Below are 24,928 nucleotides of genomic sequence, written 5' to 3'. Positions count from 1 at the left end.
TGTTACCATCCTATTGCATCAATATTTAATGTCATTTATGTTTATCCATAGTCTCTATCCTGTAACTTGGTTTATGCTGCTTCAAATATTGTAGGGGGTTTTGTTTCATATGAGCATTATGCATGGCTAAAGACAATTAAAAATGGTTAATCTTTGTATTTATGTACTTGCCATACATATAGCCTGGTTAAATTATTTTCCAAATCACTGTCGAACTTTTTTGTTTGAGTTTGGATTGTACACTTATTTCCTACCTCCTCTTGTAATTAACAAAGACATATTATCACCACTGATCTGTTATGTGGTTATTGCTCCGCTGCAGAATAACGTGAGGCCCTGCATATTGGGGTAGTAAATCTCATCGCAGTACATTTCGAACACGCCTCCGGTGGGACATCACCTGGCTGTCTCGTGTCTTGTTCTGCCTGCTTATTCATCAAGTCTAGCATACCAAGCCATTGCGGATCGACCCAACTCTGTCTCTACATGGATTTCAAATAATTTGTCGCTCGGTATCAACTGTAGTCAATAGTTCTTGTGTCAACGATTAGCTCATGTGAAGTGTCATTTCTTAAAAAGGCAAATGCTATTCGTTTAGTCATTCGCGTTGGTTTCAAAGTAGGCACAGACTGTATTTCCGGGATCACTATTCCAGGTTTGGGATACTAAAAAAATGATGCTATAAGTTGTCAGCTCAGAAACACCATTTTGATGTACTTGCCATACATATAGCCTGTTTAAATTGATGTCAGATACGAAAAGACAGAGTGGAAGAACTGCGGTAGAATATGCGCTTTGGATAGTAAGAGAGAGAGAGTATCAAATTGATTTCTGGGGGAACAACATCCTGTTTCCATTCTGAGAAGCAGGATACGAGTACATATCCGTTCAGAGCGAGTCATTATGCAATTATTATGCCCATTAAAGTATTCATATAAATTACAAATAAGACTAGTGCTCGAATATTAACTAAATTTACTGGATGTAAGGCAGTGAAGTTTGTCAATAATTTACCTAACTGTGTTGTTCACTCCTTGGACATTATAAAGCAACCTTTATCTCGCAGCCTCTGTGCAAAAGCATGGAATCATCAGGTATGTTAAAGTGAATAGACTACTGTGATACTAACAAATTCCCAAGCAAGTTAATAACATTGCCTATGGAACAAAAACCTTTCATTAATATTTCTGTAGACGCCCAACGTAGCCGGGATGGTTCTCAGAAAAGGTCTGCTATAGACCTGATCATGAACCAGATCCGAAGGAAGACCTCCTTCACAGAGCGGCGACAGAAACCTGTTGGCTTCCTCTTCAGGCCCGGGGAGAACAATGACAGGAAAAATGGAGGCATCCCAGAGATGAAGGAATCAGATAACTCTGAGGGGAAGAACACAGAGTCAGGAGCAGGTGAGCTTAACTTACAGAGACACGGGCCTCCCACCTGCAGGGTTGGGCTGTAGTCTGTCACACATGCCTGTCATTCAACATAGACCTAATAAACTGACAACTGTTGGCTGTTAGAATTTTGTAAAGTTTATGTCCTCTACCTAAGCTAAGCTAACGTGCATATCATGAGTTTATAAAATAGCAGTTAGAGGTGTGGTGGTGCAGTGGGTCATTCCAAGTTAAAGAGTAACCTTGGTACAGAAGAATGAGGAGGTCAAAACTCCCGTAATGGGGACGCTGTGAAGTGTCTTTGTGACAGAACTAACGCAATTCATCAATCTATACCCTTTACCCCATAATGACAAAGTGAAAATAGATTATTTTGCTAATTTATTGAAAAGAAAAAAAAACGAAATATCACATTGACTTTGTATTGAGACACTTTGAGCTCAGGTGCCCCCATCATCATCGTCTTTGAGATGTTTCTAAACTGACTGAACTTCTGACTGAAGTCCACCTGTGGTAAACCCAACTGATTGGACATGATTTGGAAAGGCACATACCTGTCTATATAAGGTCTCACAGCTGACAGTAGCCATGAGGGGGGAAGGAACTGCACAAATGAATCCATGTGAGTACAAATCACACACACTCACGGACACAAATGAATGTGCCACAGAAAACACGGACTCTGTGGATACGGAGGTTGGGTCTGTGGTGGGCTGGGGTCGTGTGAAGCAGTTTGTGGAGAAGTTGGGGAAGAAACCAGATAGCCAGACCCTCAGCCTCAGCCACTGTGACCTCACAGCCACGGATGTGCTAGAGCTGGGTGAGCATCCTACAGCAATCTCCTGGGATAGTAATCAATCCCTGATCCACTTTTCCCTTTACACCCTCCTCATACTGTTTACTCACCCTCTAAGCGAATCCGGTTTAAAGCCGGTATTGGATCAACTTATCTTATCACTTCCCACTTACCTGCCCTTCTCCTTCTGTATCCACTCAGCCACTTTGTTGACCTTCCTGACCCAGTTAGAGGAGTTAGACCTCTCTTGGAATGACCTCGTAGGAGGATCACTGAAGGCGTTGACCTTTCACCTGCAGCACGTTGGAAAGCTGAGAGGTCTGAGACTGTGTGGCTGCAGGTTAACGGCCCAGGACCTAACAGCACTCGGTGAGACAGATATATCCATGTCACGTATCCTGTTTTAGGCTGAGTCTGATGTTATGTTATTGTTTGAAATTTATTAGGCATGTGTATAAATGAAAGGCATAAATCAATAGGCTTCCCTATCACAAACAAGTTCTTTTCATTTAACCCCAAACCTATTCTTTTTATTCTTGAACAAAGCTTTTAAAAACAAAGATCAACAAACAAGAGAAGCAAGCGTTGTTTACACTTCCTGAGTTCATACTAATAAGGGCTACTGCTGATGTCACAGGGGAAAGCCTGGACTCTGTCCCTCTGCTGGAGATTGTCGACCTGTCCTGGAACGCAGGGGTGGGGGGGGCCGGCCTGCGGAGCCTCACCAGCCAGCTCCGTTACGGCTGCATGATCAGGGAGCTTCGCCTGGTAGACTGCCAGCTCACTGATGCTGATATTAAGGCACTGGGTGGGTGAGGAGGAAAACACAGCTGATAAAAAAGAGATTTCTTCCATAAGTTATGTATGAGAGTAAATTCGATAGATGTACGTTTGATTTTAAATCCTTCATCAGCAACTGAAATGAAGTGTTCATATAACAAGCGTATACCAATTCTATATATATATATCTGTTTACACTAATGATCACACTGGTGTTATTGTTATGAATCAGGCCAGGCCCTTCCTTTGATGACAAATCTAGAGGATCTCGATCTTTCATGCAATAGGATTGCAACCGGCGGGGTGAGGGAACTGTTCTCCTCATTGAATGCTGCTCATGGACTGAGGTCACTAACACTACACATGTGTGGCCTTGAACAGGATGATCTATGCATCCTCGGTAAGACAGAACACACACACACACACACACACCACCACACACACACACACACACACAACACAACACACCCACACACACACACACACACACACAACACACCACACACACAACACAACAAACCACACACACACACACAACACACACCACAACACCACACACACACACAACCACACACACACCACACACACAACACACAACACACAACAACACACAACACACACACACACACAACACCACACACCACACACACCACAACACACACACACAACACACAACAACCACACACACACACACACACCACACACACCACAAACCACACACACACACACACCACACACACACACACACACACACACAAACAACACACACACACACAACAACACACCACACACACAAACAACACACACCACACACACCACACACACACCACACACACCACCACACAAACCCCCACACACACACACACACCACACACAAACAACACACACACACCACACACACCACACACGTTTAGCCATGTCATTGTTTTAGCTAAAGAATCCATAAAGAATCCATGCAGGATTATGTATATGAAATCATTCAGCACAATCAGCCTCATCTTTTGCCTCATCAATCTATACTCAAATACCCCATAATGACCCCCATAAGGCGTAAACAGGATTTGTAGAACTTTTCACAAATGTATTAAAAAGGAAAAACTAAAATAACTCACCTTGACATATGTTTTAGACCCTTTACTCGGTACTTAGTTAAAGCACCTTTGACAGCGATTATAGCCTCGAGTCTTCTTGGTATGACAGCCACAGGCGCGCAAGCACACTGGATTTGGGATTTTTCTGGCAATCAGCAGATCCTCTCAGGCTCTGTCAGGTGGAATGGGAAGGACCATCGGTGCACAGACATTTTTAGGTCCCTTCAGCGATGATCGATTGGGTTCAGGTCAAGGCTCTGGCTGGGCCACTCAAGGACATTCACAGAGACATCCCTAAGCCACTACTGCATTGTCTTGACTGTGTGCTTAGAGTCAATGTCCTCTTGGAAGGTGGGTCCCGAGCACTTTGGACCAGGTTTTCCTTTGGACCAGTTCCTGCTACAGAAAAAACACCCCCACAGCATGATGCTGCCACCACCATGCTACGCTGTTGAGGTGGTATTGGGTAGGTGATGTTCGGTGCCTGGTTTCCGCCGGACGTGTTGCTTAGAATTGAGGCCAAACAGTTTCAATCTTCGTTTCATCAGACCAGAGAATCTTGTTTCTCACTCTGAGTCTTTCAAGTGCTTTTGGCAAACTCTAAGCGGGCTTTCCTGTGTCTTTCACTAAGGAGAGGCTTCCGTCTAGCCACTCTGCCATAAAGCCCTCCTGGAAGTGTATCCTATCTCCGCACAGGACCTCTGGAGCTCAGCCAGAGTGACCATCGGGTTCTTGGTCCCCTCTCTTATCAAGGCCTGGTTGTTCAGAACTTCCATTTAATAATTTTGGAGGCCATTGTGTTCTTAGGATCCTTCAGTATGGCAACATTTTATTTGATGGCCCTCCCCAGATCTTAGCCCTGCAGGCAGTTCCTTATATAGACAGGTATGTGCCTTTCCAAATCATGTCCACTCAGTTGGATTTACCACAGGTGGACTTCAGTCAGAAGTTCAGTCAGTTTAGAAACATCTCAAAGACGATGACGATGGGGGGGCACCTGAGCTCAAAGTGTCTCAATACACAGTCAATATGATATTTCGTTTTTTTTCTTTTCAATAAATTAGCAAAATAATCCTATTTTCACTTTGTCATTATGGGGTAAAGGGTATAGATTGATGAAGGACAAAAAATTATGTAAACGATTTTAGCATCAGGCTACAACATAACAAAATGTAAAAAAAAAGAGGGTCTTAATATTTTCTGAATGCACTGTAAGTACCAGAAAAACAAACCTGTTTGTTGTAAAACGTGTCATAAGGTGTATTTGCATGAATCATTAACCTACAAGAGGCACTACAGTTTATGTTTAAAACTAACAAGCTAATTTGCTAGCAGTCGGACCAGAAGCATACAATTGCATAGTGAATAGCCTTGGCAGATAGTGAGAATGAGAGTTGTGTTTACTTCTTTTTAACATGACGTGTCCCAAATAGCAAACAAATCTCTAGTACTGCAATAATTGGCAGACTGCTTAAATTTCAATTTCAAACCTGCCATGCTTTCAGATGCTCCTTGATGTGTGCCTACCTCAAACAATTATAAATCAGTGAAAAGCTTTTATTCCTAACCATTTATTCTAGGTTGAATGTCATGTATTTTGAACAAAATGGCTTTTGTTGCCTACCCATTACATGTTTGTTATGGGAAGCAATGAATCAGTAAAACAATTTTGCAATGTAATGAGGTAAAAAAATGAGGTAAAAATAGAATAACAAAACATAACAAATGTAATTTTTTTTTTTTAAAGCATGAGCTCACTTTGAATAACACAACTGATGATTCATACTTAGTTCTTCTACAATATTTATAGGGGAAGCACTCCAGTTCTTTCCGACCCTGCAGCGCCTTGACCTGTCTGCCAACAAAGGAGCCAGCGGAGGACTGGCCAAGATGACCAAGAGCCTGGCACAGATGACTCACCTGTCTGGCCTGGATATCCATTTGTGTTGCTTAACAGAAGAAGATGCAATAGCCTTGGGTATGGATGTGTAACTGTGTGTGTGTGTGTGTGTGTGTGTGTGTGTGTGTGTGTGTGTGTGTGTGTGTGTGTGTGTGTGTGTGTGTGTGTGTGAATGCATTAGTGTGTGTGTGTGTGTGAATGCATTAGTGTGTGTGTGTGTGTGTGTGTGTGGGTGGGTGGGTGTGTGATTACCACAGCTTGTGTGTGTCTGTGTGTGTGTGTGTGTGTGTGTGTGTGATTACCACAGCTTGTGTGTGTGTGTGTGTGTGTGTGTGTGTGTGTGTGTCTGTGTGTGTCTGTGTGTGTGTGTGTGTGTGTGTGTGTGTGATTACCACAGCTTATGTGTGTATTTGTGTGTATACATTTCTCTAGTCCAGGTAATACCATCCCTTAGTGCTCTCAAGGAGCTGGATGTGTCATCAAACAAAAAGATTGGAGATTGCCTCCAGTCTCTCCTCTCTGTTCTACCACTTCCCGTTACACGGAGACTTCTTCTGAACAACTGTGGCCTGAGCGCGGACTCATACCAAGCACTGGGTAAGAAATCACGACCTGACACAATGATCCCGATAACATGGCGCCGGAGTGAGCCTACACACAGCCACACATTCTCTTTTCCAACTTGACGAAAAAAAAATCTCTGACCACGTGGAAAACCCGACAATACCCATCGCACTCATCTTTCCTTCTTCCGAAGGCTCGGCCGTGCCGTCGCTCTCACAGCTGGAGAGGCTGAACGTGTCGTGGAGTAAGAGTGTGGGAGGCAATCTGAAGCTGCTCCTGGGAGGCCTGCCGTGCACATCATGCAAGCTGCAGGACCTGAGACTGAGCAGCTGCGATCTAACCACAGAGGACGTGCTTCATTTAGGTAAGGGCTTTCATCTGACATCAGCCCCCCACACAGCTGTACTTGCTCTGCCTCATCTGGGTCTTTGAACATGGGTGTCTTGTTGCACAGCATCGGCCTCCAAGCGGGGAGTGCTCTCCCAGGTGAAGCGACTGGACCTGTCGTACAACGGCGGCGTGGGCGACTCGGGCTGGGTGGCTTTGTTTGGTGAGGGGGCCGGGGGCCTGAGGGCTCTGGAGGAGCTGGACGTCAGCCTGAGGCCGTCCTCTTCTCCGCCCCCCGCTTCCCCGTGGCTGCCTGCCCTGCTGGAGGCGGTGGCTACACTCCCCTCCCTCGCTCACGTGGCCCTGCAGCACTGGGTCCTACGGCAAGACGAGAGGGACAAGCTGGAGAACATCATGAGCAAGAAGCGACACGCTGGGATGTGACGAACTGAGCTCACCTATGTCCCATAGTCAGATCGATTCAGCACTTCACTTCAATTGTAGACGGAGAGAAACATGTGATTCTGTTAAGTACCATTACAAAACAAATCGAGAATTCAAATTCAGGAATTGCTCTAGAATTGAATGCCTCAACACTGAATGGTACGCTTAATTGTAATTCAAAATAGCAAGCGGAAAATGCTTTCAGAGTCTCTACTGTGAAACAAGAGGATCAATTCATATTTTAACATTATGGTATTCCAGGCATGATTCCTACCAAGACAATGATGTTCAAATCAAAAGTGAATGGATATACATGAAGGCATTTATTTGGTGAAAATGTGTTTATGCCTTTTTCTTCTTTGGTGCCGTCTTATCCTTTCCTTTGGGCGCCTTGTCTTTGTCCTTTGAGTGTTTACCACCTTTTGTCACTTCTGGTTCCTTAAAAGGCCCTAACTTCTTACTTACCATTGTCCCCCTCCACCAAGCCTGAATCTGATGTAAGGTGAAGAACACACAGTTAGGAACAGTGTTTTAACATTACAGGGATGCTTTCACACTAATAGACAGATATCTATTTTTAGCCATAGGTGTCTCACATAAGCAGACATAATGAGGATATGTTGTTGATTCCCATGGCAACACCAGAGAACAACGTGTTGCAGAATGTTGGGCGTATGGTAGATGTCATACCTTTAAACAGCTAGCTTCTCTCCAGACTTTCTCTTTGAGATAGGAAACTACTGCTGCAGCGCCCTGTTCACAGACTTCCAATGGTGGGTCAGTCATGGGGTTTTCAGCTAGCATGAGAATGCAGAGGTTCAGATATTTTGACATATCTACTGGGAGGCAGCTCAGGTTATTAGTCTGAAGGTAAAGCTTCTTCAATCCTGAAAGGGAAATACATTCACTATTGAAAGAGAATTGTATCAGAAATGTTTAAATAGATGACATACTACTACTACTACTTCAATTACAGTTAATAAACATACCAAATATCACTATAACACTTTTACCCTATTTTTTTTATTTTTATGGGTCATTTATGTGACAGTGGTGTTTGTTAGCACTTGTGTATAGAGAGGTTGATTCTTTTATTCACAGATGTTAACTGCACATTATGTAGTACATGAGACACACACATATTTATTACCAGTTAAGCAAGCAATTGTTTTTGGAAGAGCTTTGAGTTTGTTGTTACGAAGGTCCAAGACTTCTAGTTTATGCATCTTGCCAATACTATCAGGTAGGTCGACTAAATAGTTGTTCTCCATGTAGAGTTCTTTGAGTTTCTGGAAAAAAAATGTCCATATCGTATATCCATATTTATACATATACAGAGAGAGACATTTTATGAAATACATTGTATAAAACTGCATTCTTACTGTGAGCTGAGAGATGGTTTGTGGAAGAGAAGCGAGCTTAATGCCCTGGTCCTGGCCGAGATAAAGCTTCTCCAGCAGCAGCAGCTCACAAATAGCCGTCGGAAAAGTAGAGAATTGGTTTCCAGATAGACCAAGAATTTTGATCTTAGATAATGACTGTATACCTGCAGGAATCTGTGGATCCAGAATACAATTATTTAAAATGACCACAATCAATGACAAAAGAGTGATGGAGAATTCATTCCTGGTGTGGATGTTCATTCAGTATTCTGAATGATTATGAACTCTGAAACTCTGATATTAGGTCTTAGGCTATGTGATATCTGAGCTGCGTAATGTGCAGATGCTGTGCTTTAATCAAGTTAGTGGCTAACTGGAATAGATCTGATTAGATCTGTGCCACATGCAACCCAGAGTCAGGGGCGACTGCATGGCTACTATGTGTACAGTGTACAGAACCATCTAGAAGGTTATAAACCAAAATCTGACCATTCTTTGTTAGATATTGATGAATACAAGGACACACACACACACACACACACACACACACACAGTACCTCTCTCAGTTGGTTGTCATCTAAGCTCAAATCCTCCAGGTTGACGAGTGAGAGTATCTCAGAAGGAAAAGAGGTGAAACTGTTCTGACTTAGGTCTAGCACACATAAAGTCTGCAGATTGGCCACATTGGGAAGAAGTTCCTTCAGGCCTGTGTTCTTCAAATACAGCACTTGCAAAGACCTGAGCATGCAAACCTGTGCAGGAAATGTCCTAAGCACGTTATTGGAGAGTCCCAGGTCTACTAGGCCTGTAAGGGCCCTGAAACAGTGAGGCAGCCTGGTGAGGGCGTTACTCGAGGCGTCCAGGACAGTGAGGTGGCCAAATTTGCAAAGAGATCGAGGGAGGGATGACAGCCGGTTAGATGCCACAAAGAGTTTCTTCCAAGAAGATCCACAATCATCATCATCCGAGAGGGTATTGATCTGATTCAGTCCAACATCGATGATCTCCAGGCGGGGAAGTTCAGCCAGCCCGGTTGGAAAGATCTGGAGCAAGTTGTTATTCAAATATATCTCTCTTAGAAATTGAAGGTTGGTGATCTCTGAAGGGAGGGCAGTGAGGGCGTTGTCCGACAAGCCCAGAATTTCCAGTCTGAAGAGGTTCTTGCAGATCAAATCACAGAGCTTTTCAAGGCCCAGGCTGTAGAACCTGAGCTCACGCAAACCACGTAAGCGACGGACCACATCCTGCATTTGTTCAGGACATTTGAGTGGATTCTGACTCAGGTCCAAGGAACGCAAATGCGACAGCCGACCAAGCTCTTCGCAAACGCAACTCAGAAGATTGTTGTGCAAATAAAGAACACGGAGATTTTCAAGACGACTAATCGCGGAAGGTACTGCAGAGATAAAGTTTTCCTCCAGGTGTAACTCCTCCAGATGTTGGAGATGAAACACTCGAACGGGGAAGGCCGTGAGAGAGCGGAATGAACAGTCCACGAACAGAACTCTGGCTTTACAGCCCTTCGGCAACGAGGGTTCAATACGTTTAAAATCCTGTGTCCCATCCCCGAATATGCAAGTCAAGTCATTGGAGAATCGTAGCGCCGTCATGGTTGTTCTCCTGCTAGTTCTCTCAATAAAGCACGAAGGCCAAAACACAATAGCTGACTTATTCTCGAAAGCCAGTAAGTAGCCCCAAATTATCTTGGCCTATGTCCTTTCCTTTAGTAAATCACATTTTAGTCTAGCATATGGATTGGTTGCTAACGCGCCTAAGAGTCTAGACATCTATCAGTAAGATTTACCATAGGCTAAGACACACCGTACGTCATATCAACACACATCTTTGTAGCGTCATAAGGCATCTGACAAGAAAGTTACTTGCGATACAGATATCAAGTTTTTGTAAGCCTATTTACATTTTTTTTTTTTAAATAATTGTTGATAACCACACAAAACCTGTTCAGGCTTATTCTCCCTTCAACAAATAGGCTACTTAAAAAATATATAAGTATAAGTATATAAGTAGGACCATGCGCAGCCGATGAGAAACTATGACAACCACTTCAATGTGTTCACAAGAATATTTTATTATTATTAGTCTACAATAGATCTCATTTTGTGAAGTTACTTCCAATGATCATTTATGTCAAGTTTTAAGATCAGGAGTGGCCAAAAATGTCATGAGGCAGAAAATCATCCGAAGTGTCAGACAGGGCCAGTGCTGAATTGCTGGCATACTCTCCATCCTCACCGTAGCTGGGAGTCCAGTAGAAATGCCTGCGCAAACCATGAAACACCTCTGCCAAACACACATGGCCATCCACCATATAGGGCGAGACGTCGGTGTGCAACTCCAGCAACCGGCCGCTCCTCATGAGTTTGGTGAATGCCTGTGTACATGCAGTTGGACAAGACATACAGCAGAGGGCGCTGTTACATCATGTATTGTACAGTTTATCCGACATTGACTTACAGTAACCTGAATCATAACCCTTGAGAACTGTGCAACAAAATATTAGACTACCCAACAGGATAGGCATACATTGCTTATAGTCTATTGGTGGTGGTAAGGTATGTCTCACCACACACACAGGCTCCTCCAGTTTGTTGCCCCAGATGTAAATATGAGTTAGCGACTTGTTGATCTTCATGGCCTTTGTAAAAGCTACTAGGCCCAGAGTACCAATGTTGTTGCAAGGGATGGACAATCTGTAGAAACCAAACAGTCAATGAAAAAGGGGCGATGTGTTATTTCAAATAATGCCACACACAGTATCAGAGGGGGTCTGGGAGAATCAATCTCTGCAACAAAATACGTAAGAGCTGAGAACAACTAACTAAGAAAATATTTGATACAACTGAACAGCAACTGTAGTCCATCTCTGCTCAGACAAGTGTCACTTACGCTTTGAGTTTACAGTTTGGCAGCAAAATGGCCTCACTAAGGTGCATGGCTCCATCGTCCTCGATGCGATTGGCAGACAGGTCGAGTATCTCCAGAGGAGAGCCTTGTTTCAGGACCTCAGCTAGGAACTTGGCACCATCCCTCGTGATTTTGTTGCTGCATGAACACACATGTCACATGAGAATAGATGTACGGCGAGTGAGAGTGGTGACGTGTATGTGGTTAAGTACCAGCGGAGGTCCAGGTAGCGCAGGCTCTTGTTGACTTGCAGGGCCTCACACAGCCTCTCCACACCCGTGTCTGTCATCTCATGCTTCCCGAGATGCAGCTCACACAAAGTCTGATTCACTACTAGCATACGGGCAATGTGAATAGTGGGCTCCTCCTGAAAAACGAGGTCAGGCAATGTTTTTGACAAAATGAAGACAGAAAGTTTAACCACATGTATTCTTACCACCACCTAGCGTTACCTGATGGCTGTAGAGCAGTGGCCTACTCAGGTTGATGGAGCGGATGTGTTTATTGCTGTTCAGGACGATGGAAAATGCTATTAAGCTTTGAGTACCCTAAGGACAGGGAATTAAAAGGCACCGAGAGTCTGTAAATATAGCCTTTTGATAAAAAAAAACAGTTAGTGCTGTTGTGGTGTGGTGTGGTGTATCAATACCAAATCACAGTCGGAGAAGTCTAGCTCTTCCAGCTTGGTATTTATCTGCAACATGCTGGCAAAATGCATGGCTCCTTTGTCTCCAATTTTATTCCCCGTCAATCTCAGGGACATCAACGTTTTGTTTAACTGTTAAAGAAAATAGAAAGGGGCAATTCATGACAGAAGACAGAAAAGACCAGTCTGCAATTCAGTAAGGTTGATACAGAAGCCCACTCTTTACCTACATGAAGACTTTTGGCAACGTGTTCTGCACCCTCGGCCTCAATGTTGTTACACATGAGATCCAAGGACTGAACGGCCACATTCTCCTGTTCAAACAGACATTTTTAAGAAACATACATTGGACTATACTCTAATTACGGTTTTAAAGATACAGTGTGTGTAGTTTTTTAGTGGCATCTATTAGTAGAAATGGAATATAGTATTCATAATTATGTTTTCATCAGTGTATAATTACCCTTAACTATGAATCGTTGTGTTTTCGTTAGGTTAGAATGAGCCCCTTCGTATCTACATAAGGAGTGGGTCATCTTCCGTGGAGTCCACCATTTTGCATTGGCATGTTTCTACAGTAGCCCAGGAACAGACAAACCGAAACACTGCCTCGGGATAGGGCTTTTCTCGTTCTTATGCCATTTGACAGCCACTGCAGGTACTCACACATGCTGGTTCAACTGGTTGCAATTCAGCGACCTCATCACTAGATGCCACTAAAAACCACACACCGGACCTTTAAATAGCAGCACAATGTACTGTACTGTCTATGTACTTTGGCAACTTCTATACATATTCATGAGACCAACAAAGACAGACTAGCAAAAGCAATGATATGCCACACCACAGGAAAGAACCAAGTGATTAGTTGGATTAGACCTGCTTATTTCAGAAACAGGAACTGGACAAAACTTTCATAATGTTTTTCTATTTTCTCCCAAAATCAGGAGATGCCTGAAATCATGAAAAGCATAATACAGTGTTCACGTGAATGTGTTAGATGTGTGTAATTAATATAATGGAGCCTAGTGAAGTGAAGCATTTATTACAGCATATATCTAGAGGTGATAATTGAATCAGTGTTTTTGTTAACATACCACAACGTGCACCCACAAAAGATAGCGCGAGCTATTAAAATTAGCTCACTTTAGCGTCTACAAATGATGCCTTTCCCACTGCTTGTTGTGGGCTAACATCGTATCATTATCATTCATGAGGATCTTGATCAAAATTGGACTGATCAATTCCTCAGTATTTCATGGGGTTCAGTAGCCCACCTGAAGAAGTCCTGCTAAGTGTCTTGCTCCTTGGTCTGTGATGTCATTATATCTCATATCTAAACCTAAAGAAAAGGAAACATTGCACTTAATAAATTAGAAAATAACTTTCCTTGACAACCTAAAAAACGTGAAGAAGGCTGAGTAATCGAGTGAATAATTAAGGAATTATAGGTTGTGGATGTGGCGGCTGTACACTGGTGTGAAGCAGTACCAGTGAGTTATGTTCTATGGTTTTAAGATGAAAGTGACTTTATAACAGATATATTCTTGTGCTAAATTTGAGCATTTTTTTTTAATGTTCATGTATACATGAGCAACAATATTAGCCTAATTGTATAACTGTACTTGGTATTTATTTACAAAGTTTTGAAAAATATGCATGTATATATATATATATATAAAATGTGGGATTATTAGTTGAAGGCAAGAATATGTTAACATAATAGTAAATGCTACACATAGGCCTACAAGTATCGACATTTATAACAGGATAGGGGTATACACCATCATAATAATAGGTTTAAATATAGACATTTATAACAGGACAGGGGTATACACCATCATAATAATAGGTTTAAATATAGCCGCCGCAAGCTGCCATCACCAGGGTCAAAGCAGAATGTGCTTGCCCCAAGTAGCAAAAAGTTGAAAGATTTGACCGCTTCAACAGGTGAAAGAGCACCATTTGAATTTTGATATCTTGTTCGGCGTCTTGTTGTGACTCAAACGAACCAACATGGCTGTTTTTTTTTTATCGTGTTCTTTTTGTGTTATTTCGCTATATAAATACACTTTACGTACTTACTAAACCCTCTACCAGCACATGCTGGTATTGAGCTTTTTTGTTGTTGTTGCCGCCACTCCGCATTTGAACCGTAATGAGCTCGGTGCCTCCTAGAAGCGATGCCAGCTTGCCATAAAAAGTACAGAATTTGGGGCAAAACGGGGTTTGAGCTATTGACCAAGAAGTGCTATGACCCTGGAGCTAGCACCAAGGGCCACGTACACCTAGGGATGCAAAACCTCGCATTCAGTATCAGACATGTGGGGTTACAACCATACGAAGTTACTTGTGGATTGGTGAAATCTAAGTATCTTAAAATAATAACTAGTGATTAAAGTATTCTGTTGACTGATACAAAACCAACCAGAGGGCGTTGCTTCATAATGAATGCTTGATGAATATTCTCAAATGATTAGATTAACAATTTACGCTTATGGTCTATAAATACCTAGCTAAATTCTAAAAGCTGCCTGATGTTGGGCTACTATCTATCAGAGGCTGGTCCTTGTGTTAATGATGTTGAATAGGCTAGGCTGAACTACAATCAACTAGTTTGAATGTGGGCTGTTAAACTGGAAATAAAGACACAAAGGACACATTCAGTGAAGGGATATGGAAATATGACAAAATAGACCTCTAGTTTCTTAACAGATGGAGTTACCTTTTACTGATTGATTATTAAGAAGGATTTTTGATACCGCAAGCATGTCATTGTCATTTAGTTTCTGCACCTCCTTCAGCCGATCGTTTCCAGTCAAATAGATCATGGTGTCACTGTCAAACATGACATAACGTTAATGTTAAGCAAAAACTGCTACTAGGGTGAGCAACTGCAACTTTGTTCACGTTAGCATAGCATGATTAAAGGCGAGCCAAGAAAAAAAACCGATTTAACTAACGTTACAGGTAATTTTACCTACCGTGTATTTTCCCGTGCGTCTTTAAGTACGTGTACAATATATGCATTTATGGGCACTTGCAACTCTGCACAAGCATTATAATAGATATCTTCCAACATCTCTCTTGGTTAAAAAACAAAACTCAATGTGGCAAAAAGCTTTGACCACGTTCCTATAGCAACGACACATGCCCTCCCAGGATGTGTCGTCACTTTGTAGGCCATATACCTTTGAGGATGAACTAGAAAACACGGCCATATGTTACCCATTAGCCATACCATGTTGAAGCCATTACAGGTAAATAAGGTTACCTTAAAAGATGGTCTTTGAGGCAGTATAATTGTCAGTTACAACACAAAGGAAAGCAAATCTTCAGAACTACAACAACAACTCATCTTCCATTCTGTTAAAATTAACATCTTGACTTGAGATATTTATTACAAATGCAACTTAAGTTTTCTTAATAAATACCAGTTTAAATACCATGGAGCAAGGGGGAGAAATTAAGTATAAATTTGGTTAACGTGGGCTATAATTCCTCACATGATATGATTCAGCGAGGAATGCTGAACATTTATGGTTGCCTTTATTACAGATTCCTTAATTTTACACAAATGAGGAATGTTGACTGGTTGACCACAACTGGTGGTGGACATTGACTAAGTTGTTGTATACAGAATGATTTAAAGATTAAAAAAATTAACCAAACCTTTACTTCTACCTCTCAAGCAATGTCAAAAAAAAGAAGTTAGGATTTAATTATATATTAAAATTACACACTCCATGCATTCCATCCATTCAGAAGTGATAAGAGGGCAGGTATAGGGTAGTCTTCTATTTTTGTATTACACCACAAAGATTCACACTTTTTCTTGCTTAAAAAATAAAATAAAACAATATAACACACAACCCCATTAACGTTAATTCGTTAATTCGTCAATTCGTCAAAGCTAAACAAAAAAATGTCTTTGAGGTTGCAATGCAATAATTCAAAATCTGGACTGAAGCGGCATTATTCTGCATTAATGCCACGGTATTGGCACCAAACTTCTTCCAACTTTGTAATTAAATGATGCTCTTCCACAGTAGTGCCCCCTAGGTCCTGTTACTCTGCCTGGATTGTGTGGACGATGACGATCTGCGTGGTTTCCATGGATGTGGCAGAGTCCGCTGGGATTTCCAGCTGCTCGAATGTGACGCTGGTTGCCTCTGTGACGTCGGAGGGGTTAAGCGGAGATGCACACATGCGAGCAATCAGCCCCTGGTGGTCAATGGGGATGTTGAGAGGGAGGGCTTCAGCGGTCTCTTCAAGTACAACTGTTGGTGGGAAGGAGGAGATTTGTCTTTGATCGTCACTCAAATTACAACAGTTAAACCAAAATGTCACAGTCACTGTCAACTGTGTTTATGTGTATGAATACTAGTTGTAATGGTCTTTATAAATTCTAACGGACACTTGAATTACTTGGAACTTCTGACCAGTACGTGTGTAGTGCTCTCTGAAAGTTTGTGGTATAGGAAGTATGAAGGAGTATTGAAATAGTTTTCTGGGTACAAATGAACATGTTTGACCATGTGGTCAGTTTAGGCATAGGTACATGCAAGATCTTGAACACTCCATCCCATACATACGTACAGTATAGTTGACATGATGTGCTTGGGGAGATTAGGATTGGGTTTCTCTCTGTTAGCGTTTTACAACATATTGTTGGCCTTTTCAGCTCTAAATTTTCATGACATCCATCTTTAAAGGAACAATATGCAACACTAACAGCAAGCATTTATATATAGTGTAAGTGTATATATATATAAATAGTTACTCTAGTCCAAATTCTAAATATTGGAGAGTTGTTTGCCATAATCGACAATAATGTACACAGAAAATTGTACATCCTTACTAAACCTAGCTAACTACTACCTATTATCTAGAAATCTAACACTATCAAAATGTGACCATATCCATTGATTCAGTAACAAAATTGAATAAGCTCTTCTAAAATGGGTATGTGGTTTCTATTATTATTTTCTATTATTTCTTATATCTAAGATATATAAATAGCTAGTTGGTAGGGATGGGCATGAGTAAAGTTACTCGATTTGCACATTAGTACTTGTTCAACATATAATAAGTCATTGTAAATTGAGTCAATTTAGAGAGTCACACTTGCGGTTTCTGATGTATATTTTTGTCACATGGGTGTTGCCAGCGGCCTGTCCGCTCCTCTGATGTGACTGATAGCAGTTTGTGTTAGCCAGCACTAGCTGGGATCACTTCACCGGCTGTATATCTCAAATGCTCACCGCCTGTCCAGGAGAAAATGAGCTAACTCAGCATCCCTTTTCAAAGCCCTCTTGGGCCCTAAGCTGTCTCCAGCATTTCAAATGCATCGTTTGACCACGTCTCTGGTCGTGGACCTCTTCAGAAGGATGCTGAGGCTTCTTTAGGTTGGGTTTAGGTCTAGGTCTTATTATCTCCATTGATCCAGTTTGTTTGTTCGTTCGTTTGCTTTCATGGCTGCTGCACGCTATGCTGCACGCCTGCCAATTTGTTTCTTATCACGCAACCCTGGGTGTTGAAATGATACTGGGAAATGGGCAGTGGGCGGGATCACACAGGCCAAAACACAAACAGATCTTTCCGCACCAGAATGGAAATGTCAAAATAGGACATACTGGCTGTAACATTGGAGTTAGAGAAGCCAGTATTTCAACTTAGCATGTTTCCCTAAACATGTCACGTCGTCATTTTACGATTTAGTACAATAAATATTAAATATATTACATATTGTTCCTTAAAACATGCACCTAACTATGGATGGGCTCAGCATGCCAATGTAAAAAAGAACATCTTACTGCTGTGTTTCTTCTCCTTGTGCTTCTTCAAACCATTCGAATCGGCCAACATTTGTCCACAGATATCACATTTTACCCGTTTATATCCTACAGTAAAAAGTAAAAAACACGTTTGAGGTATGCATAAAACAAATCAAATACAAGAAATCACCAGAAGCTCCAACGTTACAAAACAAAATAGTCCAAATTCAGTCAAAGGACTGAGGAAGCCAAGAATATTTACATCTACGGTAGCATTGCTAGACAAATCAGATAACAGCCAGAAGAATATAACAAATTTGGTCCATGTATGGTCAGTTACATTTTCTAACCACAAACGAACATTTGGAATATCTTGTTCAAATATCCAAAGTTTCGATTTTTTTTCAGCATTGACAAATTTGAGAATGAAACACTATCGCATGGAACACTAAAACTGTTCCATTTTCCAGGTTAGGTCAGAGGATTGAGATGAATTGTTGCCCAATAGGCCCGTTGTCATGGGATGGTGTCTGCAGCCTATGAGAAGGCCTAGGCATACATTATTTATACAATACCAAACTATTTGAATCTTTTCTGGTGTCAACAAGTGAAAACCAGAAACATTATGGTAAGTAAACCGTGATTGTAACTGATGGTTGTTACCCTTACGTGATGTAGGGAAAAAAAATCCTGTAGGCCTACAGTGTAACTAGCATCCACTGTTCCCTGAGCAGTAGAGTTCATGTTTTCCCATGCTGATGCTGCACTAATCCTGTCTAGGCTACATCAAGTCAGCACTAGATGACTGAGAGTAATTTGTAATATTGTGGAGGATCGTCAATCCTGCAGACGAACGTAGGACCCAACAGGGATGCTAGCACCTCGTTGATATACAGGAGTTTGGTACTAAGACGAATACAAGTGGGATCATCTGTGACTTGGAAGGAAATCGCTTAGTCACATCTGCGGTAGCTTCAAATGATGGAGGACCAGCGTGGCTACGTTCCGGTTTGGTGAAAGTGTTGCAGGCCTATATTGACGTGTCTGCCCTGTCTAGTCTGAGGTTTTGGACGTACCTACTGGCCTATAGCCTAAACAAATCCTCGAGAAGATTACGAGCTACACTCTTGAATTCATCTACTGAGGACATGATACAGGCTACAGGGTAGGCCCCTTAGTGCAGCGTCAGCATTGGATACAGTCATTCACTGTGCATGAGTTGTTTGTCTAAAGATGGCGCAAGGGTAGCGACCATCAGTTGCAATCATAGTTTGTTTAGCATAATGTTTCGTCACCGTCACCTAGGTGGAATTCAGGATATGACATCAGCACAGCGTTGAATAGTCCAACTCCAATTTCCGTTTTTTTGTTGCATTTTCCAATTTTCCGACTAAAACAGAAAACTAGAAAAATCAGTTCAAATGTGATCTTGACTTCCTGTTTTTCCAGATGTTTATTTGTGATTAGAACATGTAACTGATAAGTGTTCCACGGTCCATTTTTGATGTAGTTGTGGGACACTGCGAGTCGACCAGGTCATACTGCTTGAACCCATTATAGTAATAACTGGTGTTGGCTAAGGATGTAGTTTTTACCATGAGTGTCCATGTGTTTCCTCAGCTCTCCAGTAGTGAAGAATCTCTTCCCACACACCAGACACAGGTACGGGGCATCTGTTGGTCACATGATTCATCAAATAATGAGTCATGAGTAAGAGAGGGGCCATGGGAAAGGGTAGAGCGAAACATCTTTTTCAAGCTGAGTCTTCAGCATAATATACAACCTATACTGGCTACTCAGACTCAACATTATGTACACATTACCGAACATAACAGTAAAAAAAACCCAATGAATTGCACAACCATATCATTGATGGGCTATTTTGATATGCTAATAATCACGCACTGGGGATCAATGTGTCATCTTGCTCTGTATTGCTCTGTGTTGCTTCAGATGAAATAAAACCGAAGTTGCTTACTGGATGAAGCTTCCTCCTCTTCCTTTTTCTGTCTCTCCTTTACATGTTTCCGCGAGTGAGTTATGAGGGAGCTGGAGACGGCGAAAGCCCTACCACACGTGTCACAGATGTACGGCTTTTCGCCTGTGTGCCGCCGCATGTGATAGGTCAGTGTGCTGGCCTGGGCAAAACACTTTCCACACAACTCACAGTTGTACGGCCTCTCGCCACTGTGCTTCCTGAAGAAAAAAAAGACAACGTTGATAGGAAAGACATTAGATTAGGAAGGTTGAGTTGTCTACATTATGTGTTTGTGTAAGTTGCAATATTTTTAAAAAGACTTTTACATGCCATTTCTCTAGCCACTACATTGAGGTCTGACGCTAACAATGCTGTAGAAAAAAAAGAGCTGTACGATACAATAACTTAGGCAAGCATTTCTGATCTGAAATAGGGGGTCACCTGCAGTGGATTTTGAGGTTGCTTGATGTCGCAAACTGCAGCCCACAGTCGTTGCACTGATAAGGCTTCTCCTCGCCATGGTGCATGCGGCAGTGGAAAACCAACTGGCACTTCTGAGCGAAAGACTTGTCACATTTGTCGCACTTGAATGGCTTCTCTCCTACAAGTAGGGAAATACTAATTTCAGGTCTCTTTTTTTACCTAATGATTTATTACATATCATCAATAAAGATCCTAACAACCATTATATTACTCCGTTATAAGATAAAGAGAGCTTAGGTAAAGTTACTAGATATTGTTAAATTGAAATGTGGTAATTGAGCAATCAAATCTAGAAATCTATTTTCACTTGGTTTTATGAGGCTACACATCAGAGCCGTCTCACCTGTATGAATGCGCATGTGTGTCTTCAGCTGGTTACCCTGTCTGAAGGTGCGGTTGCATAGCTGACACTCATAGGGCTTCAGGCCCTTGTGGATGCGCATGTGCCTGCGCAGGCTACTCAACTCAGAGAAGAGCTTGCCACAACTGCTGCAAATGGGCTTGATCTTGCCCTGCTGCCGACACCTGGGCAGGTTGGTCTCCTCGCCCTCTTCTCCCTCCTCCTCCTCCTCCTCCTCCCCATCTTCCTCTTCCTCTTCCCCCTCGCCATCTCCTACCTCCACTTCGACCTCTGCGGCAGAGGCGGAACTCTCCTTCAGCTTCTTGCTAGGGACCCTCTTGCGGTTGCTCCTGCGTCTCTTGGCAGGGTTCAGGGAGTCATCGTCCTCTCCAGGTGTGAAATCGGGGTCATCCACGCTACTGACTGCTTCCACTTCATTGCTCGGTTCAGCTTCATCAGAGGGCATTTCACTTACTGGTTCTGCCGTCACCTTCTTTGGGGGACGTCCTCTTCCTCTTCCGCTACCCACCGGCCTTCCTCTTCCCCGTCCACTCGGTCTACCTCTGCCTCTTCCCCTACCTCTGGGGGAACTGCTCTCTTCCACCACAGGGGTCTGAACACTGGGCTTGGGTTTCGGCTTCCTGCCCCTCTTTTTACCCGTCGATGCTGCCTGCTCTTTGAGTGGGGATGACTCGGTTGTGGTCTGAGTGGATGACTTTTTCCCCTGGGATTCACTCTGCTCCGTGTTCTCCTGTTCCTCACTCTGCTCCACTCCAGGTACGGGCGGAAGTGTGTCAACAGGCTCCGGGCTTGGAGCAGAACGCTCTACTGCAGCTTCCACTGCCGCCTCTGCCGCTGCCACAGCGTTGCAAGCCAGTATGATCGCATCCAAACTAGGTTTCTCGTCATTCTGGCAGAGGCGATCACACTGGTTCAGCACTTCTTGCATTCCCAAGAAGGCGGCTGCTTTGCGTATGTCCGAAACATTATCATTACTAAAGGCAAAGAGAAAGGCAAAATGTATATAGAACCAATTCATCAATCAATCAATCAATCAATGTGAAAGACGGAGGTCTATCTGCCAATGGCTGTTTGACAAGGCTCAAATACCTTTAGCTAGTATTCTCTAGACAAGCAATTACAAATTAATTGACGTTGTAGTTGCCCATAACACAGTTTATCTTACATCTTACGACAACCAACTTAAGCTAACTATTGCGAAGTATGTTAAGTCAATTATATTTATATATTAAGTTTCTCACTTGTCTGTCTGAAACTGTCACGAGCTAGCTATGCATAAAGAGGGGAAAAACTCACACCTATAAACATTTCATTCACTTATTTATGTCCACTAACCTATGGCAATTTAAATGGTTCTGCAATGTGCACGAACATAAATATGTGCATTCATGAGGAACAGTTATTTAACTGGAGGAATTAATGTTACTATTAGCTAACTAGCTAATAGCCAACTTTCGAAACAACGTCACCACATGGCACCAGGCAACTAGCTGGATTAGTTTTAGCTGTGAAATTCAGCGAAATTTCTTGATGAAATAAGGGTAACTGACTTACATGATCTTTGGAAAAAATTCCTTATCAGTTATGGGTGGAAAGGAGCATTCCCCTTCAAGTGGCATTTAAACGAATGACGACTAGCCTTTTTATAAATCAAAAGAATTCTGCCATGAAACCACTCACGTTACGTTAAGCTAATATACCAGGTAAATCGTTCTGTAAAGTAGGAAATGTTACACTCTGCCCCAGAAGAGCCCCCTCCAAGGTCAAAAAGTGGTCAGAATGTGAACTCTGATATTATTTGTACGATTAGGATAGGATAGAATGGGTAAATTAGATTATACATTTTGATGTTGGATATTAACAATTAGTCAGCAACTGGATAAAACAAGTACCTGATATTAACTCATATGCTTTGTTTTAGTTTAATACATTTTATAATAAAATGAATCCCTCACTTCATTGATGGAAAATAGGCTGCTTACCTTTCAATATTCAGATTCCCAGTGTATACAAAGGTCAAAAGTCTCTGGAACGTTGCCTCGTTCACCCATTCTGGGTCTAAAGTTGTGACGCCCTCTGCTTCAAGCGCAATTCGAGATGCGAAAAATTCACTGAAGGCTGCGAGAACATTGCGGTGGGCTTGATATCGCGACGGACCAACGATAATTGTACAGTCGCAAAGAAATCCCCGGTCTCTTTGCTTTTTAAGCTGCTCCAGCAGGAGTTCGGCGTGAACAAGGGTTGACATGATCAATCTGAGGAGATAAACAAAACAAACGATTTGCTGAACATGTTCTGGACATTTGTTTATTAGACGTCTTTATTAAACAAATTGGACAAGGTAAATATTCCAATGTATTATATTAAAACATAATTTAGCCATTAAAGCAGCAATTTGAGCTATTTTAGATATTTAAGTAATTGGAGTAGGAATTCGGATGATTTGCATGAACTTGAAAATAGCATGCAAGCATAAACGAAAGGGAAATAAAAGTTCCCGCGTCAGATATGACTTAGGTGTGAGCAGTTACATTGTAGCTCAATTTACGATCTCAAACAAGAGTAGGATAATAGATTTATAATGACTCATTTTAGAGGGAAATGCATGGCAGCGGCAAATTAATATTACTAATCGTGAAACCACATAGTAAGTGTAAGCAATAACGTCGTTAGCAAATATAAAAATATATGTGAATCGACAGTGTGGATAACGATAAAAACAAAAAGGGCTCTTATTTCGAAAGCGCTGGCCGAAAACGTAGGAGGCAAAGTTGGGGAGTCCAGACACAACTGCTCACGTAGCAGTTACATGTGCTATTAGCCAATAAAGCCTAAAACTAGATCAGATTAAAAATGAAACTTGTAATACACAAATACAGTTGCAATACGACATTACCTTTAATCCTTATTCTTGTCAGCCATTTTCCAGTGACGTCAGGGGGAATTGGATTGATGTCATATCCGTTAAAAATGCTTCTGTTTGGTTCACACAGAGACCAGTTAGGATTATTACCGCCGCCCAATGGGCTGGAGTGGGTACACTTGAACCGACGATCATGCACTGACATCAAAGATTAAGATGTTTTACTATGCACAGCCATATTGAGGTTAAGTGCTTATGTGTGCATGACATTTTAAACTGACTGGTTGTTGATTTAAGATAATTGGTCTTTCATAACATGACATAGGCCTAACATAGACATGAATGCATTCTATGTGAGTTTCAGGTAGGTTATTACACATACACTTTCCATCCACACCTTTTTTAAGTGGTAAAAAAAACAACAGGGGGAAAATATTTTTTTGTTACCCTGGAACCCAATCCTAAAAAAATTCTCAGATGCCTGGAGGGTACATGGGAAGAAAGTAGGTAATCAGGGTTTCATCTCTGAATGCTCAGCGCCTCTTATTACACCTCCTTAACCTCTTCTCAGCTCTTAATTTTTTCCATCCCACTGTTCATCTTTTTACTCTTTTACTGGCTATACTAGCCCATTGCACAGACTGTACTATTTATATCACTTTGCACTATCCTCACACACACACGCACAAGTAATCAATCCTTGCACTATCCACACAAGCACATGAACACTATCTCTCTGCACTCTTTGCACTACTTTCCTCGTGAACATCAACACTGACACAACCAATTTTTGCACACTGTAATATCTGTATAATATCTGTATACACCCCACTCCATGTGAACATGTTCTCCCTATGTGTATTGTTTTTCTACTGTGATTTGTGTATGTATGTTTGTGAGTTAAGTTAAGTGTATAAGCTACTGGATGACCTAAATTTCCTTCGGGATTAATAAAGTATCCATCTATCTATCTATCTTCAAATGTTGAAACATATCAACATGAGGCCACCTTAGGGCGCCATCATGAGGTGCCAAAGAGTTTTGTCAACTTTAGTGGTTGTAAAGACGTACTCATGTGTCCCATATATCTTCCTCAGAAAAGACGTTTGGATGGAAACTAATAGTGCCTGATTCTAAATGATTCTTAAGTCTTAATGTTTCCCTGACAGATGACAATTCTTTTTTCCACGTAATAACCTCAGATGGTTCTCTCTAAA

The 24,928-nt window shown here is 41.9% G+C and overlaps 4 protein-coding genes across 7 annotated transcripts; 1 reads left to right on the top strand and 3 right to left on the bottom strand.

Moving 5' to 3' along the window:
• The first annotated feature begins 406 nt into the window (after nt 1-406).
• Nucleotides 407-8,300, top strand: lrrc31 (leucine rich repeat containing 31). 3 transcript variants are annotated; one of them, XM_042710221.1, is made up of 11 exons: nt 407-655; nt 1,067-1,094; nt 1,194-1,406; nt 2,065-2,214; nt 2,392-2,559; nt 2,828-2,998; nt 3,203-3,370; nt 5,872-6,039; nt 6,394-6,558; nt 6,719-6,889; nt 6,980-8,300. In XM_042710221.1, exons 2-11 carry the CDS (start codon nt 1,082-1,084, stop codon nt 7,294-7,296), a joined length of 1,704 nt encoding a protein of 567 aa, XP_042566155.1. In that variant the 5' UTR covers nt 407-655; nt 1,067-1,081; the 3' UTR covers nt 7,297-8,300. The 3 variants fall into 3 exon arrangements, with proteins under 3 accessions (XP_042566155.1, XP_042566156.1, XP_031439597.1); XM_042710222.1 differs by having other exon boundaries at nt 1,050-1,094; nt 1,194-1,400; XM_031583737.1 differs by having other exon boundaries at nt 1,050-1,094.
• A 917-nt stretch (nt 8,301-9,217) lies between these two features.
• LOC116224368 (leucine-rich repeat and IQ domain-containing protein 4) lies at nt 9,218-10,611 on the bottom strand (the record flags this gene model as incomplete). Its single annotated transcript, XM_031583736.2, has 1 exon — nt 9,218-10,611. A coding segment is annotated over exon 1 (1,071 nt), but the record flags the coding sequence as incomplete, so codon positions are not given.
• A 137-nt stretch (nt 10,612-10,748) lies between these two features.
• Nucleotides 10,749-15,442, bottom strand: lrrc34 (leucine rich repeat containing 34). 2 transcript variants are annotated; one of them, XM_031583743.2, is made up of 10 exons: nt 15,234-15,442; nt 14,975-15,087; nt 13,527-13,591; nt 12,480-12,563; nt 12,253-12,381; nt 12,056-12,151; nt 11,816-11,970; nt 11,586-11,741; nt 11,263-11,389; nt 10,749-11,070 (listed from the first exon to the last, which is right to left on the bottom strand). In XM_031583743.2, exons 1-10 carry the CDS (start codon nt 15,329-15,331, stop codon nt 10,840-10,842), a joined length of 1,254 nt encoding a protein of 417 aa, XP_031439603.1. In that variant the 5' UTR covers nt 15,332-15,442; the 3' UTR covers nt 10,749-10,839. The 2 variants fall into 2 exon arrangements, with proteins under 2 accessions (XP_031439603.1, XP_031439604.1); XM_031583744.2 differs by lacking the exon at nt 14,975-15,087.
• A 176-nt stretch (nt 15,443-15,618) lies between these two features.
• Nucleotides 15,619-23,821, bottom strand: mynn (myoneurin). Its single transcript, XM_031583742.2, has 8 exons — nt 23,745-23,821; nt 22,831-23,103; nt 20,831-21,822; nt 20,446-20,605; nt 20,005-20,222; nt 19,622-19,699; nt 18,066-18,152; nt 15,619-16,529 (listed from the first exon to the last, which is right to left on the bottom strand). The coding sequence occupies exons 2-8, from the start codon at nt 23,094-23,096 to the stop codon at nt 16,318-16,320; spliced, it is 2,013 nt and encodes a 670-aa protein (XP_031439602.1). The 5' UTR covers nt 23,097-23,103; nt 23,745-23,821; the 3' UTR covers nt 15,619-16,317.
• Between the last annotated feature and the right edge of the window lie 1,107 nt (nt 23,822-24,928).

Source organism: Clupea harengus, chromosome 17 (genome assembly GCF_900700415.2).
Source record: "Clupea harengus chromosome 17, Ch_v2.0.2, whole genome shotgun sequence".
In the NCBI taxonomy this organism is placed as follows: Eukaryota; Metazoa; Chordata; class Actinopteri; order Clupeiformes; family Clupeidae; genus Clupea; species Clupea harengus.
Note: the sequence above shows the minus strand (reverse complement) of the source record. Positions and strands in the feature narration are given on the sequence as shown.